Raw genomic sequence first — 21,906 nt, 5'->3', positions numbered from 1 at the left:
TCCGCGGAAAAATTGCAGATCAAAGAAAAGTAAGTTTAGAACGTTAAGGCTATGTTGGGGGACCCGGTGAAATTTTGACTTGGGTGAGCAGTGGCTGCGACCGTATGCGAATTTCAGGGAACTCCTTTTATTACTGTGATGCCTTTAGAAAATGAAATAATTCAAAAAGAAAAATGTCGAACACATACTCGCCCGGGGAAAAACAGTGCAGCTGAAATTACACGATATCTCACATAATTCATGAGCATTCCCGAGAATTGTGGGTATCGCTGTACAATATGTTCCTTCTTCAGGATTAAATGCAGATTTAGCAATTTTTGGGATTAAAGAAAATTTGTTATTCACTCGTGTTACAGAATTAATTATTTTTGTTCTAAGATGCAAAAGGGGGTAATGTGACGGCCGGGGCAAAATGTAGAGAAATGATCTTTTTGTTCTATTACTATAGAAATCATCCACAAATCCCAAAGAGATTGAAAATTTTTTAGAGTTACATTGGATTTTCTACGAAATATTGAGGAACTCCGTCCAGAGAACACAATTTTTACGCCCCTAACATGCTACCCTTGATTAAAGGGTTTTTCCTTGGGAAAGAACTGAAGGATTTCAAAAGTTTTATATAAATTACTTTAATAAGAGAAAATGAATATAAATTTAATTACTGTGGAAACCCCTTCAGCACTTAGACTCGAAATTTTCCAAAAACCTCGGCATTCTTCCTCGATTTTTTTGCCGCTGGAGGTGTTAAAACTCGGGTCATTCTCCACCACTCTAATTATACATTTATTTGAATTCCAAAAGGCCAGGGTGGATTCTCGCGTGCCTGTTATACCGGCGGAAGTTATAGCCCGTGTGCCAAGAGGCGTGGCGTCGCCAGAGAGCGGAAGCTAGGAAAAGAGTGAGCCGGGAGCAAAGGAAAAAAACCGAAAAAAAGAAACAAAAAGAAAGGGAAAAAAAATGACGTGAAACTTTCGTTGTGCAGAACACAGAGGGAGCAGGATGGAGGTGGCAGGTACATTTTTACTCTTGCAAAAGGCCAGAGCGATGCACTCCATTAGTCCTCGTTGGCTCGAGCCTTCTATTAGTGCTCGACCTCGTTTCCCAACCGGATACGCGAACGATTTGCAATGAGATATTGGATTTACCCTTTTCCCATTTCCCTTTCTCATCGTTACTAATTTTTTTATACTTATTTTTGGACATTCTTGATTATTCATGTGAGCTCGTGATTCACCAGCAAAATTAACACAATCTACGAAAATATTTACGATATCATCCAGCGATGGCTTAATCAACCGTTAATTTATTAATAAAACAAAGATGGGGAAGTCGAACGAATATTTATTCACACGAATAATTCCAATGAAATAAGTACGCGGAGAAACCGATAATTTTTAATCTCATTGTCGTAAGCACCAAGCAACGATTCCATAGAATTCCGCTTCAAATTAACTAAAATTTATATTAAATTCTGGTGCTTGCGTATTTTTTTTTTTTTGAAAATTGAATCCAGTGGTTGCTGATTGATTATCCGTGAAAAATTAATTGTTGCCTCAATAGAGCAGACTGTTCTGCTTATCAGGATTAAACTCTGGTACTGATTAACACAGTTGTCAAGGCTGAGAACATGACTGAAGCCCACTGTATGCTAACAGACCGAATATTCCATATTCCCTGTATATTGGCGAATCGAATGAATGTTTTCATGTAGCAGTGTGGATAAGCTTCTGTGGGGACATATAGTATTTGAAATCGAGAGATTTGCAGCAGTGTAGCAGCGCCATCCATCCCTCCCGGGGGCTGCATAATCAAATGATACCTTTTACACTTGCAGATGAAGCGTGCGTCGGGTTGGCGCACTCGCCTCTCGTCTGGCATTTCTCTTCTCTGTCTTTCTCCCTGTCCAGGATGCACTGGCGCATGGTGCACTGATTTCTCTCTCCCTCGGTTCTCCATCCGCGCCCATGATATACATACTTGTGTGCTCTAAGCCGACTATTTCAACATGAATAATTCAGTATTTAGGGAAGGCCAGAATCTATATCCATCTACTTTATATCCTTCAATCGTTTGTCACATATCCATTTCGATTCTCTATTTTTTATTTATCCTGTTAGTATAAAATTAATTAACACGAATTTCTCGGCTTTTTTGAGGTAAAGAGGATCCTGGAGAAAAGGATCTAGATTGATCGACAATTTATTTGTCAAACAAATGATTATACGCAAAAAAAGGGCAAACTTTCTGTCGTCGGTACTAATCAATTTATTTTTTCGGATTAGCAATTTCCTCTCGCCTGAAATTTCTGTTATGAATTTTTGATTGAATTCGGTGATTCATTACTCCAATGGTGCCTTAATGTTGCTGCTTATGCATCGAAAGTTTCGATTTGGTTCCATAAAGTCGGAGCAATATATGTTGTTGAGGAAAATTTTAGGGAATTTTTTCGCAGTTATTTGAATTTCCTGTGAAATGTCTAGTTAATCGTAAAGTTGGGAATCGACATGAAATATTCGTGACCAGCTGCGATGTTATCAGTATCAATATATTTCATAGTTATTTCACAGGTTTATTAGTTTGCCCGAATAACCAAGAGAGGCATTAAATAGTCATTAAAGTTGATAGCCGCTAGGAAAATAGTTACATTGAACGACCATGAGCTGTTGGTTTCGGAATTGTCCTAGGTATTTCCAGAAGATTTAAGATCTTTACGCGAAGGGAGAAATTGGGAAAAAATTCTGGAGCCGGTCCTACAATAGTTTGTGTGTGTCAATTTTATCGGAAATCCTGTAAAAAGTTGGGCGAAGAACTCCCTGAATTCTTGAAGATATTAAGAAATTCATTGTGCAGTTGGGGATTTTTTTTAATGTCAATACCAGAATTCTTTTCAATCCTCTTATCATCGACAACGTTTAGTTTACCGAAGTGTGCCGAACAACTTCACTCGGAAGTTCCATATTGAGAGTTACAAAACGTGGACAACGTCAACATATGTTTTGTAGAATTAACAGATATTTAATGATTATTATTTTTTCCGTAAAAGCTTAATTAATCTTATCAACCGCGAAGTATTTGTGCGATTCAAATTAGTCAGTGTGAGGTGTCGAACGGAAAATGAAGATTGTCATTTCATTTTTAATATTTTTCTTTCCGGTATTCAGTTACTGTACAAATGAATTCGGTAAGTGCTGAAGATTTTTTTCGTACATAAATATGATGAATCATTCAATGATTTCGATTTTATTTAATTTTGCAACTAGAAAAAATGTTGAGACAAATTTTTGGATTTTCGTTGAATAATTTCCGTAATTAATTAACAGGAGAACCGTGGCTGGTTCAGGTAAAGCTGAAGAATAAAAAAACAATGTCTTTAAATCTCACCCTCACCGACGGCATTCTAATTGACAGTGAAACTCCTGTATTCCGAGCTAAACGTAAAAATTCGAATCGTAAAATTGAATATACTCCCAGCCACGAGGTAAACTGGAGCAAATACCTAGTATTAAATATGGTAGGAATAACCACGAATAATTCATTTAATCACAGGTTATGCGTAGGATTGGAAATTTCGATCTTTACCAAGATTATGCAAACAAAGCTGCCGTCGTTGTATTCCATAAAGGCAACATAACTGTATGTATATTTTTCTTTATCCATCTTGGAGAATAGTAGATTGTGCACTAAGGGAGGAAAACAGAGCGCTGTAATCCGCATGTGGATTACGGTCCGAGAAACGACCGAGAGTAGTTAACACGGATGGTATTATGCTTTGTTTTCTTTCCTAAGTGCAGTCGCATTAATTTCGTGGTATTGGGTGTAGATTTTCCATTTCCCCATAATGTCTCCTAAATCCTCTTATATCATATGAAACAGGAAATTTCACAAACATTTGTGTCAATGCACCGGAATGTTATCAATATTATTATGAATTCATGGCTTCGACAAAATTAATTCTACGAAATTCTACGAAAATTAGATGGGCTGGGTACAACAACAACGCTTGGAAGAACTGACATACACACAAACTAATCCCGATGTTGTGATTCACAATCGCAATAAATCATTTCCCTTCCGGACAAAGCAGTCATCCTCACGATATCCTTCGACAGGTGAGCTTTATAATATTTTTCAACGAGGAATATAAAATAATATTCGGAGATATTTATGTAATTTTATGCAGTTTGGTCTATTGGACTGCGACCACCTCAAACCGGTCGTTCCCAATCACCGTACGTTCGGACGATTCCAGATGTTGTTTATCCGGAAATATTGATTCAAATAGACGTAGATGATGCCAGGTGAGTGTCTCTCAATCATTAACGTGGTGTACGATGTTTTGATCACTTGATCTGGGCTAGCAGAAAGGACGAAGATACAGCCGTACGACAAATGATAGCATACTGGAACGGTGTCGACATGCTATTCAGTAAACTTGAAAATCCTCGAATCAAGATGAATATTGCTGGTCTCATAATTCCTATGGTGAGTTGTTATTCATGAATAGGAGATTGTTGAAAATAATTTACTCCAGAAAAAGAGCAATTCAATGTCTGAAAAACTTCCAACACTTGACATACGAAATTCAAACAAAAAGTTCAAGCAATTCGATACTATGATGAGTCTGAGGCATATTATTTTTTAGGATAACTATACAACTCCGTGGTTCAGCGATAATGAACATCGGAACGAGAACAATATGACTTATATCCAATCTGGTGATGCGCTCGAGTCCCTCGGAATCCACTTTTCGACACTCCGTCAGCAATTCCCCGATTATAAATATGACTTGATGTTCAGCTTCGTATCGTAAGAAATTTTGCGGTTCATACCTATCCAAAGATCATGATTGGAAATTAATAATTTCTACCTAGAATTAAATTTCAGTTCTCGATTTGATTCTCAGAGGTCGAGATTAGGTGAGTGTACAATAGAAATAATGTATTCTGATTTGAGTGATGAGAGTGCTGCCCTCCACTGCTTAACTTAGCAGTTGGGGTAAATTTTTAGGTGTAAATGGAGTCAATTGATTTGAACAGAAGATAATTGACAATTGACATAATGAGAAATTTCAATTTTAGGAATATCTTTCGTGAATGTCTCTTGTGCGTATAGAGAAAGACGAATAGCTTTGATTTCTACTTTACACAGTTACACAATAGCTGCACATGAACTTGGACATGCGTAAGTAATCGTGATGATTGGTCTGTTGGTGGGGAAGAACATTTGTTACTTTGTAATTTATTTTTAGATTTTCTTGTGCACACGATAATCGCAACAGTGGCTCCGGAATCATGAAGGGGTTGTATAACAATTGGAATCAGCAGGAGTGGTCAAACTTTTCTCAATCGCAAATGAAAGATTATTTCAGGTAACTTCCACATTAAGTCTTCATCAGGTACTGAACATGGTACAGTTTATGGGTAGGCCCAGTAGCCAGAATCAAATATGAAATAAAATAAGAAAGGCAATCAGGCGGCTTTTTACTCCAATTAATGACAAGTATGTTTATCTATCTCCCTTGAATTCAGCACAGCACGAAGTGAGTGTTTCGACAATTGTCCTTCAACAATGAAGAATTGCCTGCCACCATTAAGCCTGCACTGTGTGGTGTCGGCCAGATTCATTTGCCATATGGCAGGGTATAATTACAAGCGCCAGGTCAGTCAGAGTCAACATTTTCTCCGATATTTCCAGTTTTTTACCCTATCAGCATTAGAAACTACCATGTAAAATATCAACTGTTGTCATTCAGCAGTCCGACAGTCTGATTCTTCTAAAATAATTTTTTACGTTTCAGTCGGTGGACTGTGCGAGCGGTTTACTATGTCATGATCGCGATGAAGATCGGCCAAATCGGACAATTCTCTTACCAATTCCGAATGGAATGGTATCATCGAGGTGGTCTCGTTCGAAGACACCTGCTACGGTACATGATTTTTCAATTTTCATACATTTAAGTTCTGGATTCCGAACCTTGATTATTATATATCCCCAGATTTGCCATGAGGGTGAACGCATCGACTATGACGAGAAAATTCCTCAATGTGAAACGAAATATTGAGGGTGGCATTAAGAAATTTTATTTTGAAAAAACTTGACTACAATTTCAATTCATATTTCATCGCAGGAATATTCTTCAGTCAGCCGTCATTCCAGCCGCAATAACTTCTGTATATTGAATATATGTATAATTGTGAAATATGAAGTTTAAATGAACGCATTAACTGACCTAGAAATACTCCATAATTGATTCTTCATTTGCGTATCATTGACTGGTCCATAAAAAATTCTGAAACTTTACGACACTCCTTTACGCGCATTTCTAAGTTTCACGATCCAATAATTCTCGAGTTGACATTAGTTTCCCCTAACTTAATCTTCAATTCAAAGTTGCATTAAATAAATGGCCTTTAGATGCACTGGACATTCCTCGTGTTTTTCCGCTTCTTTTGCCTCTTCTCGTCTATTTCTGCACATTGTTACCATGTATTTACATATTTATGGAAGAATCTCGGGAGGAGGGGTAGGTTGGGATGTAGAAGAAAGGCCAGGTTGAAGACTAAAACGTGTTGCCGTTTGTATGCATGCGAAAAACGTGGAGACTCGAGTATCCGAGTCAGCGATGAAATGCCGCTCAGTTTTCCACTGAATTTTGCTACTTTCACATGCATTATCTAAACCCAAATTTCATTCTGACTAATTTGCGCTGATATCCCCCAAATATCCTCTGTGCGAAGAGGAGAGAAGGACCCTCCGAACTCTCTAGACTTTCGCAAAAGCCCTAAAGTGCATCATCTCGTTGATGATAAGTCGTTTTCTCGTCTCGACGAAAGATATTCGTTTCTCACGTTTTGTCGAGAGTTAAAGGTTCTCTCGTCTCTCGTATTGACTCGCTTTTCTTGTCTCTTCTCGATCGATTATTCTCGTCTTGACTTGTCTGCATATTTTATCATGAGACACTGTCCTGTCTCGTCTTGTTTCTCTCGTCCGTTCGGGTGTCAGATTCGCCCTCGAATTACCGCACTGCAATTGAAAGCTAATCATCGCTAACAGCAGTGCGGTTATCCCTGGGAACGTCCCAAGAGGCTTTTGGTCCGTTTGAAGACATCTCAGGATTCCCCGGAGACTAGAATTTCTAAAAATACGTGGCGATTCGAATACATGGGGTTATTTCAAAGACGGGAATCTCTTTGTGAGGAACGCTCAGTCGCTCCGGTTTCATCGGCGTTGGTCTTCTACGACGTCGGCTCTCAGGTTCGCGGAATTAATCAGATTTACAGTCTCACATCTATCGGTGCCCTAGCTAGGTTTATTATTTTATTACTTTACCTACTGATCCCTCACGTACCCCAACGAGGAAATATACGAGCCACTTCGTCACAGTATGAAGGCACGGTGAATTTTATGGAAGTGATGAAACGTGGACGGGAGAGATAAAGGATTGAAAGACTTGTACGTGTATTTTCGGGAAATTCTCTCGGTCGTTCGCTCTTTGCTGATGTCATCATCAATCGATGTAAGAGCACCATCTCAGTTTCTCACGAAATTGAAAGCTCCGGAAAATTGAGCGGCTTTGCCGATGAGTAGACAGTGAACTTTCGAAATCGAAATTTTCAAGTAATAATTCCTCTTCGGTCGTATATATTATTATTCGGCTATCGCGTCAATTACCACGCACAGTCCGTTCAATAATCAAGACTGGGATAATTCCGGCAATGATCACTCCAGGCATATGAAAGAATCCAATGGGTGACATCGAAATTATGACCTATTAAATCATGCACTTACCCGTCACTTTTGCCTAATACCTGAGCCACGCTCTCTTGTCCGGACTTCATTGATGTCGATTAGGGAAGAAAACTGAATGCAACTGCCTGGGAATACATGAACTGCCGGAAATCAATCGCCCGAAGTCAGTGAGCATCAGCCACGAATTTCTCATCGCTATCCCCCGGGTACCGGAATAAGGGAGTGTGAGAGGAAGGGAAATGACAAATCTCTGCCTACAAATTACACTGTCCTCGGCTACAAATCACCGATCAATTACAGGCTCCGACAACCAGCGCAATTCCCCGGGTCGACAGTTTGTTCACCTTGGCGCAACTGTATTCCATGTCAATTGCCAAATATGTGGGATGAAAGTGCAAATCCAGGAATAAACTCTTGTGATTGTTTTTCAGCGAGTCATTATCTTCAGAATGATTGGAGTTTCCAGGTTAATTTATCACTGATATTACAGTGACATTTAAAATTCATCACAAGATGAATTTTCAGTACATTGACAATTCCGGGAAATTGATGCTTTATCGTGTCGATTATCATAACTATCTGAAAATTACAATCCCATTCGATTTTCAATAATTTCTCAGTCACAAAATAGCTTTTAACTTTCATTCTGAAACAGAAGTGAATTTTTGTTGATTTTGCCAAAGTCGTGGATTTATTTTTTAATTATGAAAATCTGTGGGCTGTAATCAGTCGGGACAAAAGGTTTTCCGTGGTGCTGATAAGAGGGATGATGAATTCGAGGGTCCAAAGGATCGGAATCCTCTTGTGACAGTGAACTCCAAAGGGGCAGTCAACCTAGCAGAAATCCACTGAGTACACAGAAACTCACTCATGGCCAGAGCTGTACACACAACCTACTAACTTCTCTGAACTCGCTCGAGTCCTTTAACACATTGAATTTTGTTTGACGTAGGAGTTTATGAACTTGACAGTTCGCGAGGCAAATTATTTGCAAATTTGATGGCTTTTCCAATTTTATGAAATGCGGAGTGAACAGTATATTTAACAATAAGCTGACCGTCAAAAACAAAGGTATTTTTCAAATACTGCTATCGATGCATTATTAATTCAACGGGAAAGTCGATTTTGGCTATTGGCCAGTTGCAATATTTCGTAATCTAAGAGAAATAGCGAAATTTTCGGGGCAATCTTTTTTGTAGAGCAACTTAAGTGCTACTAAAAGTCTTTTGAAAAAAATTGAGCTGTTTTCCTTCCATTTTCAGATATTTATTGAACTCTGGCAAAAAGCCAAAACCGACGTAAACAGCCTGACCACCTCACTACTAACCTATTAAAAAAATCGAACTCCCTAGTACTTTTCCCCTGTTAAAAAAAAAATGAGGGGATTCTTTAAGGAGAATAATCATTGGATGCGCCCTGAAAAAAGGAAGCCAACTCTACCCACAAGGCTATTCTGTATAAAGCATAGAATCCCTTCTCACTTCAGTTACAGATGCAGCCCTCGCACTCGTCTTTAGAATTTTTCCTAGAGTTTGTGCGCCATTTGTTTTTCCTCCCTTTGTACCATCCGACAATTTCTTTCTACCCGTTTCTCTCTTTATCTCCTCGAAGCCCCGACTAATCTCCCCGAATGATCGATCCACCATGAGGAGAGCAAAAGTGGGTGGGGTTGCTCCTCATCGTCCTCAACATCCTGAGGCGCAGGCGATTGTTCAATCCCGCGGTGAATCCCTGCTGTCTCCCACGCGCGGTTTACCTCTCACTGCGTCAATGTCTACGGGAATTCGATATACCCATCGATATTCTCACATTGTAACACGGCCGGAAGATTAATTAACCAATACTCCTTCGTGAATTCAAGAAACTACTAGAGATCATGCCGGATATTAGAGATTAACCCGTTCAAAGCGAAATAATTTGTTGTAATAGGGAAATGAATGGATATTATTGCTCAAACATTATTTTGGCAGATCTGTTGAATGATTCATAATGTTTCCAAAATGGAGAATCCACTCCAGACTATCAAAATTTAAGTAACAAATTTAAAAAAAAAAATACAATAGGAAATATCCATTTTACCTCAATTTTCATCATTTGGGTTCATTCAAAATTTATAACTCCTAAATTAATATATTATGCAATTAATCATGACAACCTCGTAGTAACGATCGATAGTAGAGCGTTGAGGACGTGCCTCACTAATTGGCAAAAGGAAACGAGGTAGAAGGTAAAAGGGGTAGAAAGATGATGCCATCACCTGGACAAAATGAGACGACAAAATCTCAAGAAGGCGTTACCCTCGTTAATCTGACAGCCTGGAAAATAATTGCGTCTGAGTAGGACGGGGATATAATCACGATTGGAGAGAACGAGCGACTGCCGCACGGACAAGTGAAAAAGTCAGGAAGAGGTCAGACAACTGGTAACGGACAACCAAAGTCATAATGAATCGGCTGCGCTAACAAGACACCGGGTGAAATACCTGCATTAAAAATCACCGTCTCGCTATCATCATTAATTTGACGGTTAAACTAGAAAATTACAGGGAGAAGGGAGGGGGCGGGAGTGGCGGAGGTGTCCCTTGAATTTTTGTAATTTCCTCTTAGTGAACGCAAAATTTAATTTCACGTGATTACATGGCTTCTAATTTAGAAAGTCTTTAGTCTCGATCTCATTTAAAAATCTCAGAAGTATTCCCGGGGATGTAGATTACCCACAAAATTAATAAACGTTTACAATTCTAGTCGTGTAATTTCCACACGGCAAAAAGATTAGAAGAAGACAAATGGACAAGCTCTCACACAAGTTTTATCTGGGCTTATGAAATTATTCATTGAACTAATTTGAGGGCCTGGGAATAATGAGACAATAACAGAAATCAAATCCCGTTGAATTCCCGATAAATCCAAAATGCAGAACAATAATCCATCTCAGATATTTTTAAAAAATATCTATCGACTTAACCGGAAGTTCCGGCGTTTAACAGTATTGAAAAAGTTATCAATGGAAAAAATCTTAAAGTACGCGGATAAAAATACATTTGAAAGAGCTTCCACCGCGCCACTGATGCAAATTTCGTTGAAAGAAAACATCGCGACAAATGACTCGTGCCGTCACCATTGATGATTCCGCGAATGCTCCCCAACTCTCTTTGATCACTACCGTATGTATTACTTTCGGTGAACTACCTCAATAGAAAACCCCCACCCGGAAAGACCATTACCATTCCACCAAGTACACTACAAACGAACCAGAGGCGAGTGATTAAGCAAGCGACCGACTCTGATCAAAATAGTTGGGTTTCTGATCGAATTGGCTGTGTACTACTGACTGTATACAGATAAATGACAGTGAATGGCAAGTTCAGCCAGTGGTGTCCATTAGGGAATACTGAAATGTAGGATTATAACTGTTAACTGATGTTGAATACGAAATCAGAACCGATCAACCATTCATCGCACTGTATATCTTGCGGGGGTGGGATGGTCAATACTTGGATGGAGGGTTGAATGGAATTGCAGCTATTATTTCTCACCAAATTGCATAACTTTATGCTATTTAGCGAATAAGGGCATTGGGTTAGAATACAAATGAATCAATCAATCTCTCTTCATTCTGCGTCATTTTCTGTCTCATAATTATGTATAAAAAATATTGCAGCACATGCTACAGGATTTTTTTTTCTATTTTTTTGTGTAAAGATGAAAGAAAGAACAAATTTAAAAAAACGGAAATGTAGAAACATTTGGAATTGAGCAATGATTGAGAATTTTTTTTTAATCGCCTCTTGAAACACTCAAAGAAGGGGTTGATCTGTTATTTTCACCGAAAATTGTTGGTAATACGAAAAAAAATGATCGTCATTGAGAAACACAGGTAATCATCTCATCGAACTATCTCCCTGCATATCGGTGATCAATGCCTCTAGTGCGTAATTTGACCTCAATTAATGCCATGCCAAAGCAATTTTACCAAGAGCGTCAACACTAAAGTGATCTAATGATAATGCATGCCCTCAATCTCACAAGCGGGGGTGTTACATCGTAGCAACAAGGGACCACCAGTCTAGTCCAATAATTACGTAAATACCAGAACACGGTATGATCCCAGTCAGGTGGGACTAATAATCCAGGTGTCTCATGAGAGGTCTAGAATCGAAGCTCAGCATCAGATGTTGACATATCGGATGTACCAGCAATTAGGCAGAATTAATGTCACTAGGAGGTACCTTCCGAGACTAATAATTTTCTCGACTGTAAATAATTCCACTTAAGACTGCGCTCGTTAAAATTATCGTCCAAAAAATGTTATCAAATTAGAAACCGAAAAAGTTGGATTTCAGCCCCCGAACCGCATCAGGTACAGAGGCCATTGTGAATATTTGCAATTGTTATTTTAAAAATAATCGTCAATGTAAAAAAACACCCGAAAACGAATTATTGGCCCCCATGTGATCAGGGCAATCAATCACATTTTATTATCGCTGTGTCACCCAATTCGTCTGCGACCAGCCCCTCGATACTTTTTGTATATCTCAAGACTGAGACGAGACATCGAAAAATCTCGTCTCGCCTCGTGTACCGCCCTATTCAGTTCGTCTCCTCCATCGCGTGAAAAAAAATCCCCGCAGATGACAAGGTATCTTGAGGGTGTCCCCGCCATTATTGTGCAAATCAAGTGAAATGTAAATCTTTGTTATTTGCATGGCGAATTATCACCGAGAATATTCAACGCCATGGTGGTTGAAGCCCCGATGGAATAAAAACCCTAGCGCGAAGGGGTAGAAAAAACCTCGTAGGCTTCCCCCCTCCGACAGCTGAAGAAAAATCTCAAGGCAATTGTTCTGTAAATTGAATGTCGACGCAAAGTAAAGTGAGGGCTGGTGGAGTGTCGCCGCTAGATGTGAAAAATTACCGTTGGGAGCATGAGAAATTCTTCGTCGAATGTCAGTGGAAAATGTAAAGAGAAGTGTAGGTGAATGCGCAGACGAAAAAAAATTAAATTAAATAGAAAAACCGAGCGAGAGAGATTGCGTTGGTATTCTGAAATTGAAGGGAATATTTTACGTTTCACGTAGTTATTCCATTAATTCGTTTTTATTTTTTGATGATGCACAAGTGATTTTGAAGCTTCGACGTTAAATCATTTCAGTTGAATGTTATACCGGGGTAATTCAGTGGAGTAGGTCTGATTCATTCACGAGAAGAGCCCATAGTGTATTCCAGTTTCCAGTAGCCCGGGGTAAATACCATGCTAATCCTACATAATCCTAGTGGCCTTCAATTTGGGAATGCCTAGAATGCAGCCGCTCATAAGCACACACTAGATTCAATGGGATTGTAAATAGTATCTAGATCTGGGGAATTTCACCATCGCTTCTATTATCTTTGTAAGCCTCGTCGCTCTTTAGAGAGCATTCATAACAACGATAATTATGCATTTTTGGTATTGTAATGCGTGATTAATGAGACGGATGAATTAATTCCATTACATTATCGAAATCGCCCAAATAATTTGTGGTGATATCCACACACTGATAGAAATTCCAATGGTAATTTGAATTACGAGGAAATTTTCCAAGAAATGATCGTCCCGGGAACAGTAAAAATTGCAGATTTTTTATATTAAAAAATATAAGATTCGATTCCCATGGCTCCTAAAATAAAAAAAAAAGATTGTTGTTCTCGATCATCCAGATTCGAAAAATTACAGTGTTTGCAAACTCCTTATTAACTCGAAATACGACAAACTCCATCTCTAGTTCAATTTCAAAACTGCAAAGAAATTTGAATTTATTATCCCACCTCGTGAGAAATACGTTACCCCATTGTGGAGGGTTCCTCTCCGTTTAATCTCTCATTTGCATGTAGCATACACCCTGGAATAAGTTTTCCGGAAATACAAAGTGTACACTGTAAGTTTTGTAACCATTACAAAAGTATTTCCGGGGAATCCTAAAGCGCGTGACGCTTCATAAATTCACAAATGCCGAGAGAGAGTACTCGTGCATTTCACGAAGTGGAACTGTACATAATACAAAAATTAATATTCTGCTCTACTTTCGCCCTCGAGTTGCTCTTCATCATTTAATATGAAAGGCCTACAAAATCCTGAATAAAAAATATTCGGCCAAAGGGAGACGCCCGAGTTTTTAGAAGTTGCAACAGAAACAACCGTAAAACTCAGAGTGATATCTCACTCGGGGAGAAATATTCAATAAAATTTGCGTTTTCTCCCTAATTCCCGAGTAAAGGTGCTTCACGAACATTTTACGGAACTATATATTATGAAATTTTTTGGGAGCGTTCCACGACTAATCTGAATTTTCGGTGGATAATTGGGATACGGTCATTTGTAGTTCCGTAATTTTTGCTGAATATTAATCAGCACTAAACAATTTAGATTTTTACTGTCACCCCGAGGACTTTTAATTGGAAAAATTGTGGGCGATTGGCAATTATAATATTTTCAGTTAAAAACGTGAAGCTTTTGCCGTTAAAAGGGAGGAGTAATTCCCACTTTATTAAAATCTTCGGAGTCTCTTAATTCCTGCACCATTCATAATCACAAAACATCGCTGGGTGAATTTACGCAGTCTCCCCACTGTACACGGGCTATAGGGATATAGTTTTGTGCTTGGCCTGCACATACCTAACCTCACTTGCACGACTAATTAAGTGGTGTGCTGCGTGCCTCGTAGTTGGTGAACCTCAGCAAATTTCTCATTATAATATTACACTCGGTGAATGCGACGGCAATGGTGTCTGGCACTTCCTGTTGTTTATTGACGCTCAACTGAATAAACACAGAGTTTATACTTTGTATGTTTTCATTCATTATTTGAATTAATAATGGAGTTTCACTGAATGGATATGCAGGGAGAGTAATCATGGTTATTCATAGCACCTAGGGATGTTGGAACAATTGCGAGAGAAATTCAATGGTACTCATTACCTGCGCTCTCTGTAATGAATCTGATTGAGAACTCGTTGTTATTTTTTTTTTTCAATTCGTTGTGGGATAGTTTCTTCACAGAAAATTAATTGAAGGAGAGTTTATGGAATTGATGTTTTTATTTCGCTCGCTCGATATTCATCTGCTAAAGATTATCGATAGTCCCGAGCCCACAGAGGAACTCACGTGAATTATTTACGCTTTTTGTTTTATTTTATACTATGTTTTATCAATCCGCACTCAAAATAATAATGGATTTTAATATTTAATTATTTAATGGGGCTTTCAATGTGATATTCTTGCGATCCATTTCATTTCGTTTTATTATCACGAGCCCTTTGTTTGTCATGACATATTATTTTATCGACATTGGTCTGATTGATGGATTAATTTATTATTGAAAATAATTGAACAGTAGACGAGGTCCATTTATATAATACTCGATTTTTCCTTGAAATTCTTAAACTCTTCTTTATTAATGTGAGAAAGATTCAGCCGATAACTCTTTCTTATGGCATAACATTTTATCCCATCTCCAGAGTGTCGCGCAACAGAAAAACGCTCCCGACAAGAAGCAAAATTTTTGCTCGTTAATTCCTTTCCTTCCTCACATGTAGCAAATGTCAGCATAAGATTGAAGTATGTGAAAAAATGCATCCAGCCCAGAGGGCGCTCCTGAGAGGGGATAAAAGCGTGTCACCCCAGTGAGGGCAGAAAAGATGAAAGAGTTGAAAGTCATGCAAACGTCGGGTAGAATGAGTGTTCCACTTGGCTCGTGCGGCGCTTTATCGAGCGCACGTCGAACATCAAGCTTGAGTTTTATTACTCCGTTGGTGTTTTAAAAATTGTATGAACGTAGAAGAATTAATGGGGAACAACGAGAGCGCTTAATACATGCTCTTGAACAATTTATTCGATACTTCACTGGAATTTTTTAGAGCAATGTTTTCATTAGTGTCCTTTGTGTCGAAAGTTCTAGATTCAGTTTGTCAAATATTTTTTTCTTTTTCTTCTTCACGGGTAAACACAAAGGAGATATCGTACCCTCGCAGGTATATTTGAATTTTACTGAGGGGATTCTGTAGCTTCTGGGTGAAAATTCTCTTGGGTAATGACAGACACTCGGTTTATGCGTGATAAATCTGTATCTAGATATAAACTAACACTGAAATAGCATCACACCACGATTGAATGATCTGCATGTGCGCGGATTTAATTTCGCGCCTTTATAGGATGAGAAATAAACTCGGTGGAAAAAGATTCGAGTTTCCAGTGACAGCGATAAAAAAGAGAGACAAAGAATACTAGATTTCACTGAAATTACATCGGGAAAAAGTTCTTGTTCTCAAGAATGTTTACTGGTATGTTCAGCCAACCCATGGCGATGAAGTAAAGAACATTTAATACCGAAACGGAGATGTCCAGACTCAATAAAAAAAACTTTAATTTTTGCTGAACTTGAAACCGTTCGTATTAAAAAATTACAGAATTATTCGCCTCACTAAGCCTGGTTCAGCTTAAAGTGTAGGAAAATCCGGTCACACGACAGCCCCCAGATATTATTAAATTTAGATTAATTCGTCCGAAACAATTACACCGCAATGAAACTATTACCCAACAATGCTCCAACCATAATGAAGACACACAGCATCCACCTATCTGTAAACTGTAATTAAATTTTCCCAGTAACTGGGATGAATGCCGCTGAGGTACTGAAATAATCACTAACGAAACGCAGCATCCGAACATCACCCATTCAGTGCTCGTCGTGCACACGGAATTTGGTTATTACACAGTCTCAAATAATCCCAAAGTTAATGTCAAGGATTTCGGCCACTCCAGTAGGAAAACCATGTATCACTGGGCCAAGAGTCAGGAAGGCGACTTGATGCTGTACTATATTGCCCGCTGGGTCGAGCGTGAAAAGGGGCGATTTTAAGTGGTGCAGGAGCTGCAGGGAAGGGTGAAAACGTGGGTCTCTTGCCCTCCGTGACAGTTTTATGAGTCTGCCAGCAACGTGTGGTTTGTGATGTAGGTCAAGACAATTGTAAAAACTGTTGAGCACGTTTTATCTCTGGTTATGAAAATTATATGGTGAATTTTCAAGAATTTACGACGGCGAACCAATACATTCGAATGTTAAGATTCTGCGAAATTTCGTAAATTTCTTTTCGAATAATATAACTCATAAAAATTGTTGGACCGCTACGAATATAACTGCCAAAGTTTTCGGGAATTTTCGGTGATGATTCGCGGCGCTGACAGAGACGTAAAACTCGGGCTGTTAAGTCACTCGGTGATGTTCCAAAAATGGAGTCAAACGTGACAATCCCATAAAGTTTGCAGTCGTTCATCTAGCGCCATCGTAAATGGATATAAACGAGCATTCAGGAAAGACTTTCTGTACTTTCTGATACAAAGAGGTGGCATTCAAACGTGCTAAACTTGACATTCAAGTGTAGCTAGGGAAGTTTGCTAGCTAATGTGAAACATACGCTTTCGAGATGAATTAACTAACACAAATCCCAACCACTATGATAAACCATTTACATGACATTAGAGGAGTTGAGTGCTCGATGCTAAATTGGTCAAACTCATACCCGTCAATTCCATAGTATGAGCAAACTAAGCGAACCGATACTCGCAAGCTATTTAGATATGAGGAGTTTGGTGGCTACTGATGAATCAGGGGTAATTTGGCGTGAAATAATGGGTGAGTTTGGCCGAATTGAAGTTACGTGGTGCATTGTTCTTGCTGGAGGTTTTAGAATTCATAAAGTTTTATGGTGGTGGCTTAATGGGATCGAGTTTTTATGGTTATTGGGGGGGGGGGGTGTAAAAAATGATTTTTACAGTGATTAGCCAGTTGAATTGCAGCAATTCAATGTGTTTCAATGTTGGAATATTGATTCGATGATGAATTTTCGGAGAAAGAGGAATTGACACAAGAGATTTTCTGCTGAAATTCGTACGAAATTATTTGTGACTAATATTCATTATTTGAAATCACATCTCTCTTTGGTAAATGCATGTAAATTATCTGCTGAACAAAGCACGATATATTTGCTTGGTAGATAGAATAAAATCAATAGAAGGATGTGACAATAGACGGAAAAATTTTGTCTCCTCATTTCGAGATGGAAAGTCCTACTTACCGTCTCGAAATGCTCCAAGAAATTTCTCTTTTGTCCCCCTTCAAATCGACATTTGACCTTCCCTCGGCAGTGTCTCGAATTCCCCCAAATGTGCAGTGAATCTTCGTGAAAGCACCAGCACGAATTGTTCCAACATCTTCCTGAAAAGATCCAGCGAACTGTTTTGTCAGTTACCTTCACCCCTGGCTGAACAACGTATTGTGCCAAGTTTCTGGGTGGATTTTATCGGGACCGCTGTGCGTCGTTGTTTCAAAGCGTTCGAAATTTGGGTGAACAGTGTCATTAGCTTATCCTGAGAGATCCACCTTATATTCTTCAGACACCAATTGCTGACGTAATTGTCCAGAGTACCCAACTATATAGCTAGAGAAACTGCAGTTTCATGGACAAGTTTTGCTGGTGGAAACTTTGAATATTCAACTACTCGGGAAGTTTCGCTGTTTCAAGGGGCATCTTTGGGGTAAGAAAATGCTTGGATTGAGAAAATTGTGTCACTTTGATACGCTTCAATGGATTACTGAGGAAGCAGAACAGAAAAATGGAAAACAACTTGTAAAGAATAGTTTTGCGTTTCATGAGGTTTCTTGAATGACACCAGTATTGACAATCATAACACTAGTCACTGTTCCATAGTCAATGATATCTTCAAGCACTATTTACTTTCAACTAGCCACCGACAATATTTCTCTCGTGAAAGTATTTTGATCTTTGCGATGGTTGGAGCTGTACTCCATCGCTTTTTTTCTCTTCTCTAGGAGAGCACGAAAAAATAAATATTTTTCCTTGAATAATTTACCATAACTGAATACATTGCATCACATCGGAGCACCATCAGCTTCCTATATTGACAAACTCTTCGATACGAATTCGCGAAGGTTCATTTCCAAGGTTCTTTCGTCAATTAAGCTTCCCGGGAGCTGTTGAGCTACTGCCAGCATTCCCGGTGTCAATGCATTACCCAGATTTCCATAATCAATTTAAGTAATGACTGTCCAAAAATAGAAGGTGATCCTTATGTTTACTTGTTTGTGATGTCATCGGGGAAATCGTTAGTCTCAAGAATAAAACATCTCAGTGACGGATCATTCACTACCAAATGATCTAAAGTAGAAGTAGAAAAGTTCACGTTCGTGGGACGAGTTTTCTCAGCTACAAATTCAAGAACACTCCAGAAATTTTACAAGTACTGTCATCATCCATTCTTGGACATAATTTGAAGAGCCTCACGAACGTAATTCTTCTTATTGCAAACGGATATTGGACGATTTCCCAAGGGTCATTTTGGAGTCGTTCGAGCGACTCTGGAAGGTACGTGACAATGAATTCATCATGCTGTGTTATTGGTTAACTTCTTGAAATCAAGCGAAGTTTCACTGCTGATCACGACAGTGCTCCGCCTTCAGAGACATCGCAATTCCCAATCTTATAAAAATCGAACGAAAGGAAATGCCTTTGTTGTTCCTTCGTTATTGATTTGCAGGGGAGTTGGCAATCTCACTGGAAGATTTAATTTCCTTCCTGAGTTTTACCAAAGCAGTCAACGATCTCATGATCATCGAATATGAGACACGGAGGGATGGACTCGACAAAAGAGACTCGTCCTATTGTCAACCGGGTTTGAAAAATTTCCATGGATTGCACAAGCATTCCTTGCTTTTAGAAATACAGATGACGATACATTTATAAAGCCTGTGTATTCGAACTCTCCTCGTATTGGCAGTCTAATATGACGTTTAATATTCAGACAGCAATTAACCCTCCACGAAGCTGTTAAATCATCTCCCAAATTAACCGTCTCATCTCATCATCATAACTCTACTTTCACAAGTCTTTCATCTGTTAACTTTCCACATTGCTGTTGAAAGGTCGACACCTGGTTTCGAAGTTCCTCATTACAGTCAGAGGGTACATAGGAATCTAACCGAATTAGAGGGGACAGATGTAAAGAACAACAGTATTTAAAAGTTCCAGCCAAAAGTTTTCTCAGTGGAAGTGCCATTAGCACTGAAAAGAAGTCTTATCATCACTCGCTACACTCTTCGAAAATTATCTCTGAATTACCGAACAACAAATCTGAAAATTTCATATCTCTACAGTATTTCTCACGTGGGATATATTCGTCATTGGAATGACTTCCACAAATCATTGACATCATTTTTCGAACTCGCAAATTGCATTCAGTACTACTGTTCTGGTGATTAAAAGCCAATTATTCGTGAATTTTTTTTTAACAGCGTAGACGAGAAATCTTTTTTAACGTTCATTAGTTCGTGATTTCTTCGGGCGATTTACCGGTCTCAATGGAAAATTTCACCTTGATCCAAAGTTCCTCATTAAGCCTCGACAATACACAGGAGTCTAACAGAATCGAACGTGACGAAATAAAACGACCAGTGGTTTCGAGAGTTTGAGCCAAAAGTTTTCTCAGGAGAGACCTCCATTATAACTGTCACAGGTCTCGTGATCAGCCACTGTTGGACACCGTTTGGGCACTGGTGAACGTCACAGGAGAGACTTTTCTTATTGCAAACGAAGTTTGGAAAATTCCCATGGGCCACTCCTCAGTCGTTCGTCCGATTCTAGAACTGCAAGTAACAATAAACTCCAGAGGATTTGGGAGAAGCGAAAAGCCATGGGGGGAAGGCTTCAATGAATCGTGATCAGAATTTCAGATGTAGAGATAAAGTCACTGTCCTGAGGGTCAATGTGAACTGGTGCCACAGTGAATCGACATATTGGTTACTCTTCGGTTTTCCTATGTGTGTTGTAGTCAGAGAAACCAAACGGTTCTCTGGCTTCGGAAAATATAGATATTCTCGGTGATTGGAATGGGGACAGAGGTTGCCAGTGGAGACGCCCTAGGCAGATTGGGGTACAGTTGGATGCCGCGGGAAAGGGGATATAAAAACTTGGGCTTTGCAACTATCTACTGTTTCGATCTTTGTACCTATGGAGTTTTTGCGCTGGGAATGTGAATTACTAGTTTATCTTGCGTTTGGGCGCAAATGAAAGTTTTATGGGAAGTTCTCGTGGAAAACACTGTCGCTTGATCGGAATCCTAGAATCATTTTTTTATGCCACTCATTTCGAAATCAGAAGAAAAATGCATTTTATTGGACTGTTGACTATGAATTACGACGGATATTACGAGGATGAAATCTCCTTAATTTATTTGGATTTATAATTTAGTATGAAATCGAAAATATAGCGATATTTTCCCTTCTAAATCGTTTTTGGTACGACGGTCCTCCCAATTCAAGAATATCTTTACCAGTATTATCGAACTTTCTGTCCATTTCAGGAGAAAATTGGAATAGAAATTTATAGTCATTTTGTTTTCTCACAAAAGTCTAAATTTTTAAAGTCAAACTAGTCTAAAATTTCCAGAATTCACCACAGAATATTCAGGCAACATTTTTTAACAGCGTATGTTGACGATCAAATATACAGTAAAATATTTTCAACTGGCAATTTCCTCTTTTAATACTGGACTCGCCAAAAATCCCTCAGTGCATTATATTTTTGGTCGTTCCTGTCAGAAGTACCCTTGGCCCGCTCAGTCATATTCAAACAACTCCCTCTCCCATTTACAATATAACATTTACAACATTGTTATGATGGCCGTTCTCTCCACCGGGATTACTTGCAACGAATAAACATTTGTTTAGAGCTTATCATGTCGAATAAAACTCGCAGATCTCTCGAGGATTCCCGGAAATGGTTGACTTAATGCTCTGCATATACGAAGATATCGTGTGGAATCATGAGGGAGTAGTTTGAGAGGTTACAACTGCACGGAAAACAAACGGTCACAGCTTTTTCATGCACTTCATCGTTTTGATGCATAATGTCTCACGCTCTTCCCCATTTACATAAATAAAAGGGAAAATATCCCGTGGATGACTGACTTTCGAAATTGTATGGCGAGTCATATCAGCTGCGATCGCACTGGCTGACTGCCAAACTTGAAATATATTAACGCAAATAACTTGAGGTTCCATAGGGAGCTGTGTTGCCATGTTTATGCACGATGAAGCATAATCGGGAC

At 38.9% G+C, this 21,906-nt stretch overlaps 2 protein-coding genes across 5 annotated transcripts in view; one reads left to right on the top strand and one right to left on the bottom strand.

Moving 5' to 3' along the window:
* The window catches only part of Nachralpha4 (nicotinic Acetylcholine Receptor alpha4), a 157,442-nt gene that overhangs the window by 67,039 nt on the left and 68,497 nt on the right, over positions 1-21,906 (bottom strand). The gene's annotated exons all lie outside the window — the stretch shown is intronic.
* On the top strand, positions 2,658-6,236 carry LOC135161494 (A disintegrin and metalloproteinase with thrombospondin motifs like). The gene is made up of 13 exons (XM_064119103.1): positions 2,658-3,181; positions 3,321-3,478; positions 3,547-3,633; positions 3,977-4,109; positions 4,181-4,298; positions 4,362-4,482; positions 4,643-4,806; positions 4,885-4,916; positions 5,079-5,181; positions 5,249-5,368; positions 5,529-5,658; positions 5,798-5,926; positions 5,996-6,236. Exons 1-13 carry the CDS (start codon positions 3,115-3,117, stop codon positions 6,059-6,061), a joined length of 1,428 nt encoding a protein of 475 aa, XP_063975173.1. The 5' UTR covers positions 2,658-3,114; the 3' UTR covers positions 6,062-6,236.

Source organism: Diachasmimorpha longicaudata, chromosome 1, assembly GCF_034640455.1.
Source record: "Diachasmimorpha longicaudata isolate KC_UGA_2023 chromosome 1, iyDiaLong2, whole genome shotgun sequence".
Lineage (NCBI taxonomy): Eukaryota > Metazoa > Arthropoda > Insecta > Hymenoptera > Braconidae > Diachasmimorpha > Diachasmimorpha longicaudata.
This window is presented reverse-complemented; position numbering and strand designations above follow the sequence as displayed.

Bases quoted from the DNA above. Each gene is read 5' to 3' on its own strand.
- LOC135161494 (XM_064119103.1), top strand. From the start codon at position 3,115: ATGAAGATTGTCATTTCATTTTTAATATTTTTCTTTCCGGTATTCAGT. The intron at 3,634-3,976 runs GTATGTATATTT...TACGAAAATTAG, and splicing joins TCCATAAAGGCAACATAACT to ATGGGCTGGGTACAACAACA. The intron at 4,917-5,078 runs GTGAGTGTACAA...TTTCAATTTTAG, and splicing joins TTCTCAGAGGTCGAGATTAG to GAATATCTTTCGTGAATGTC.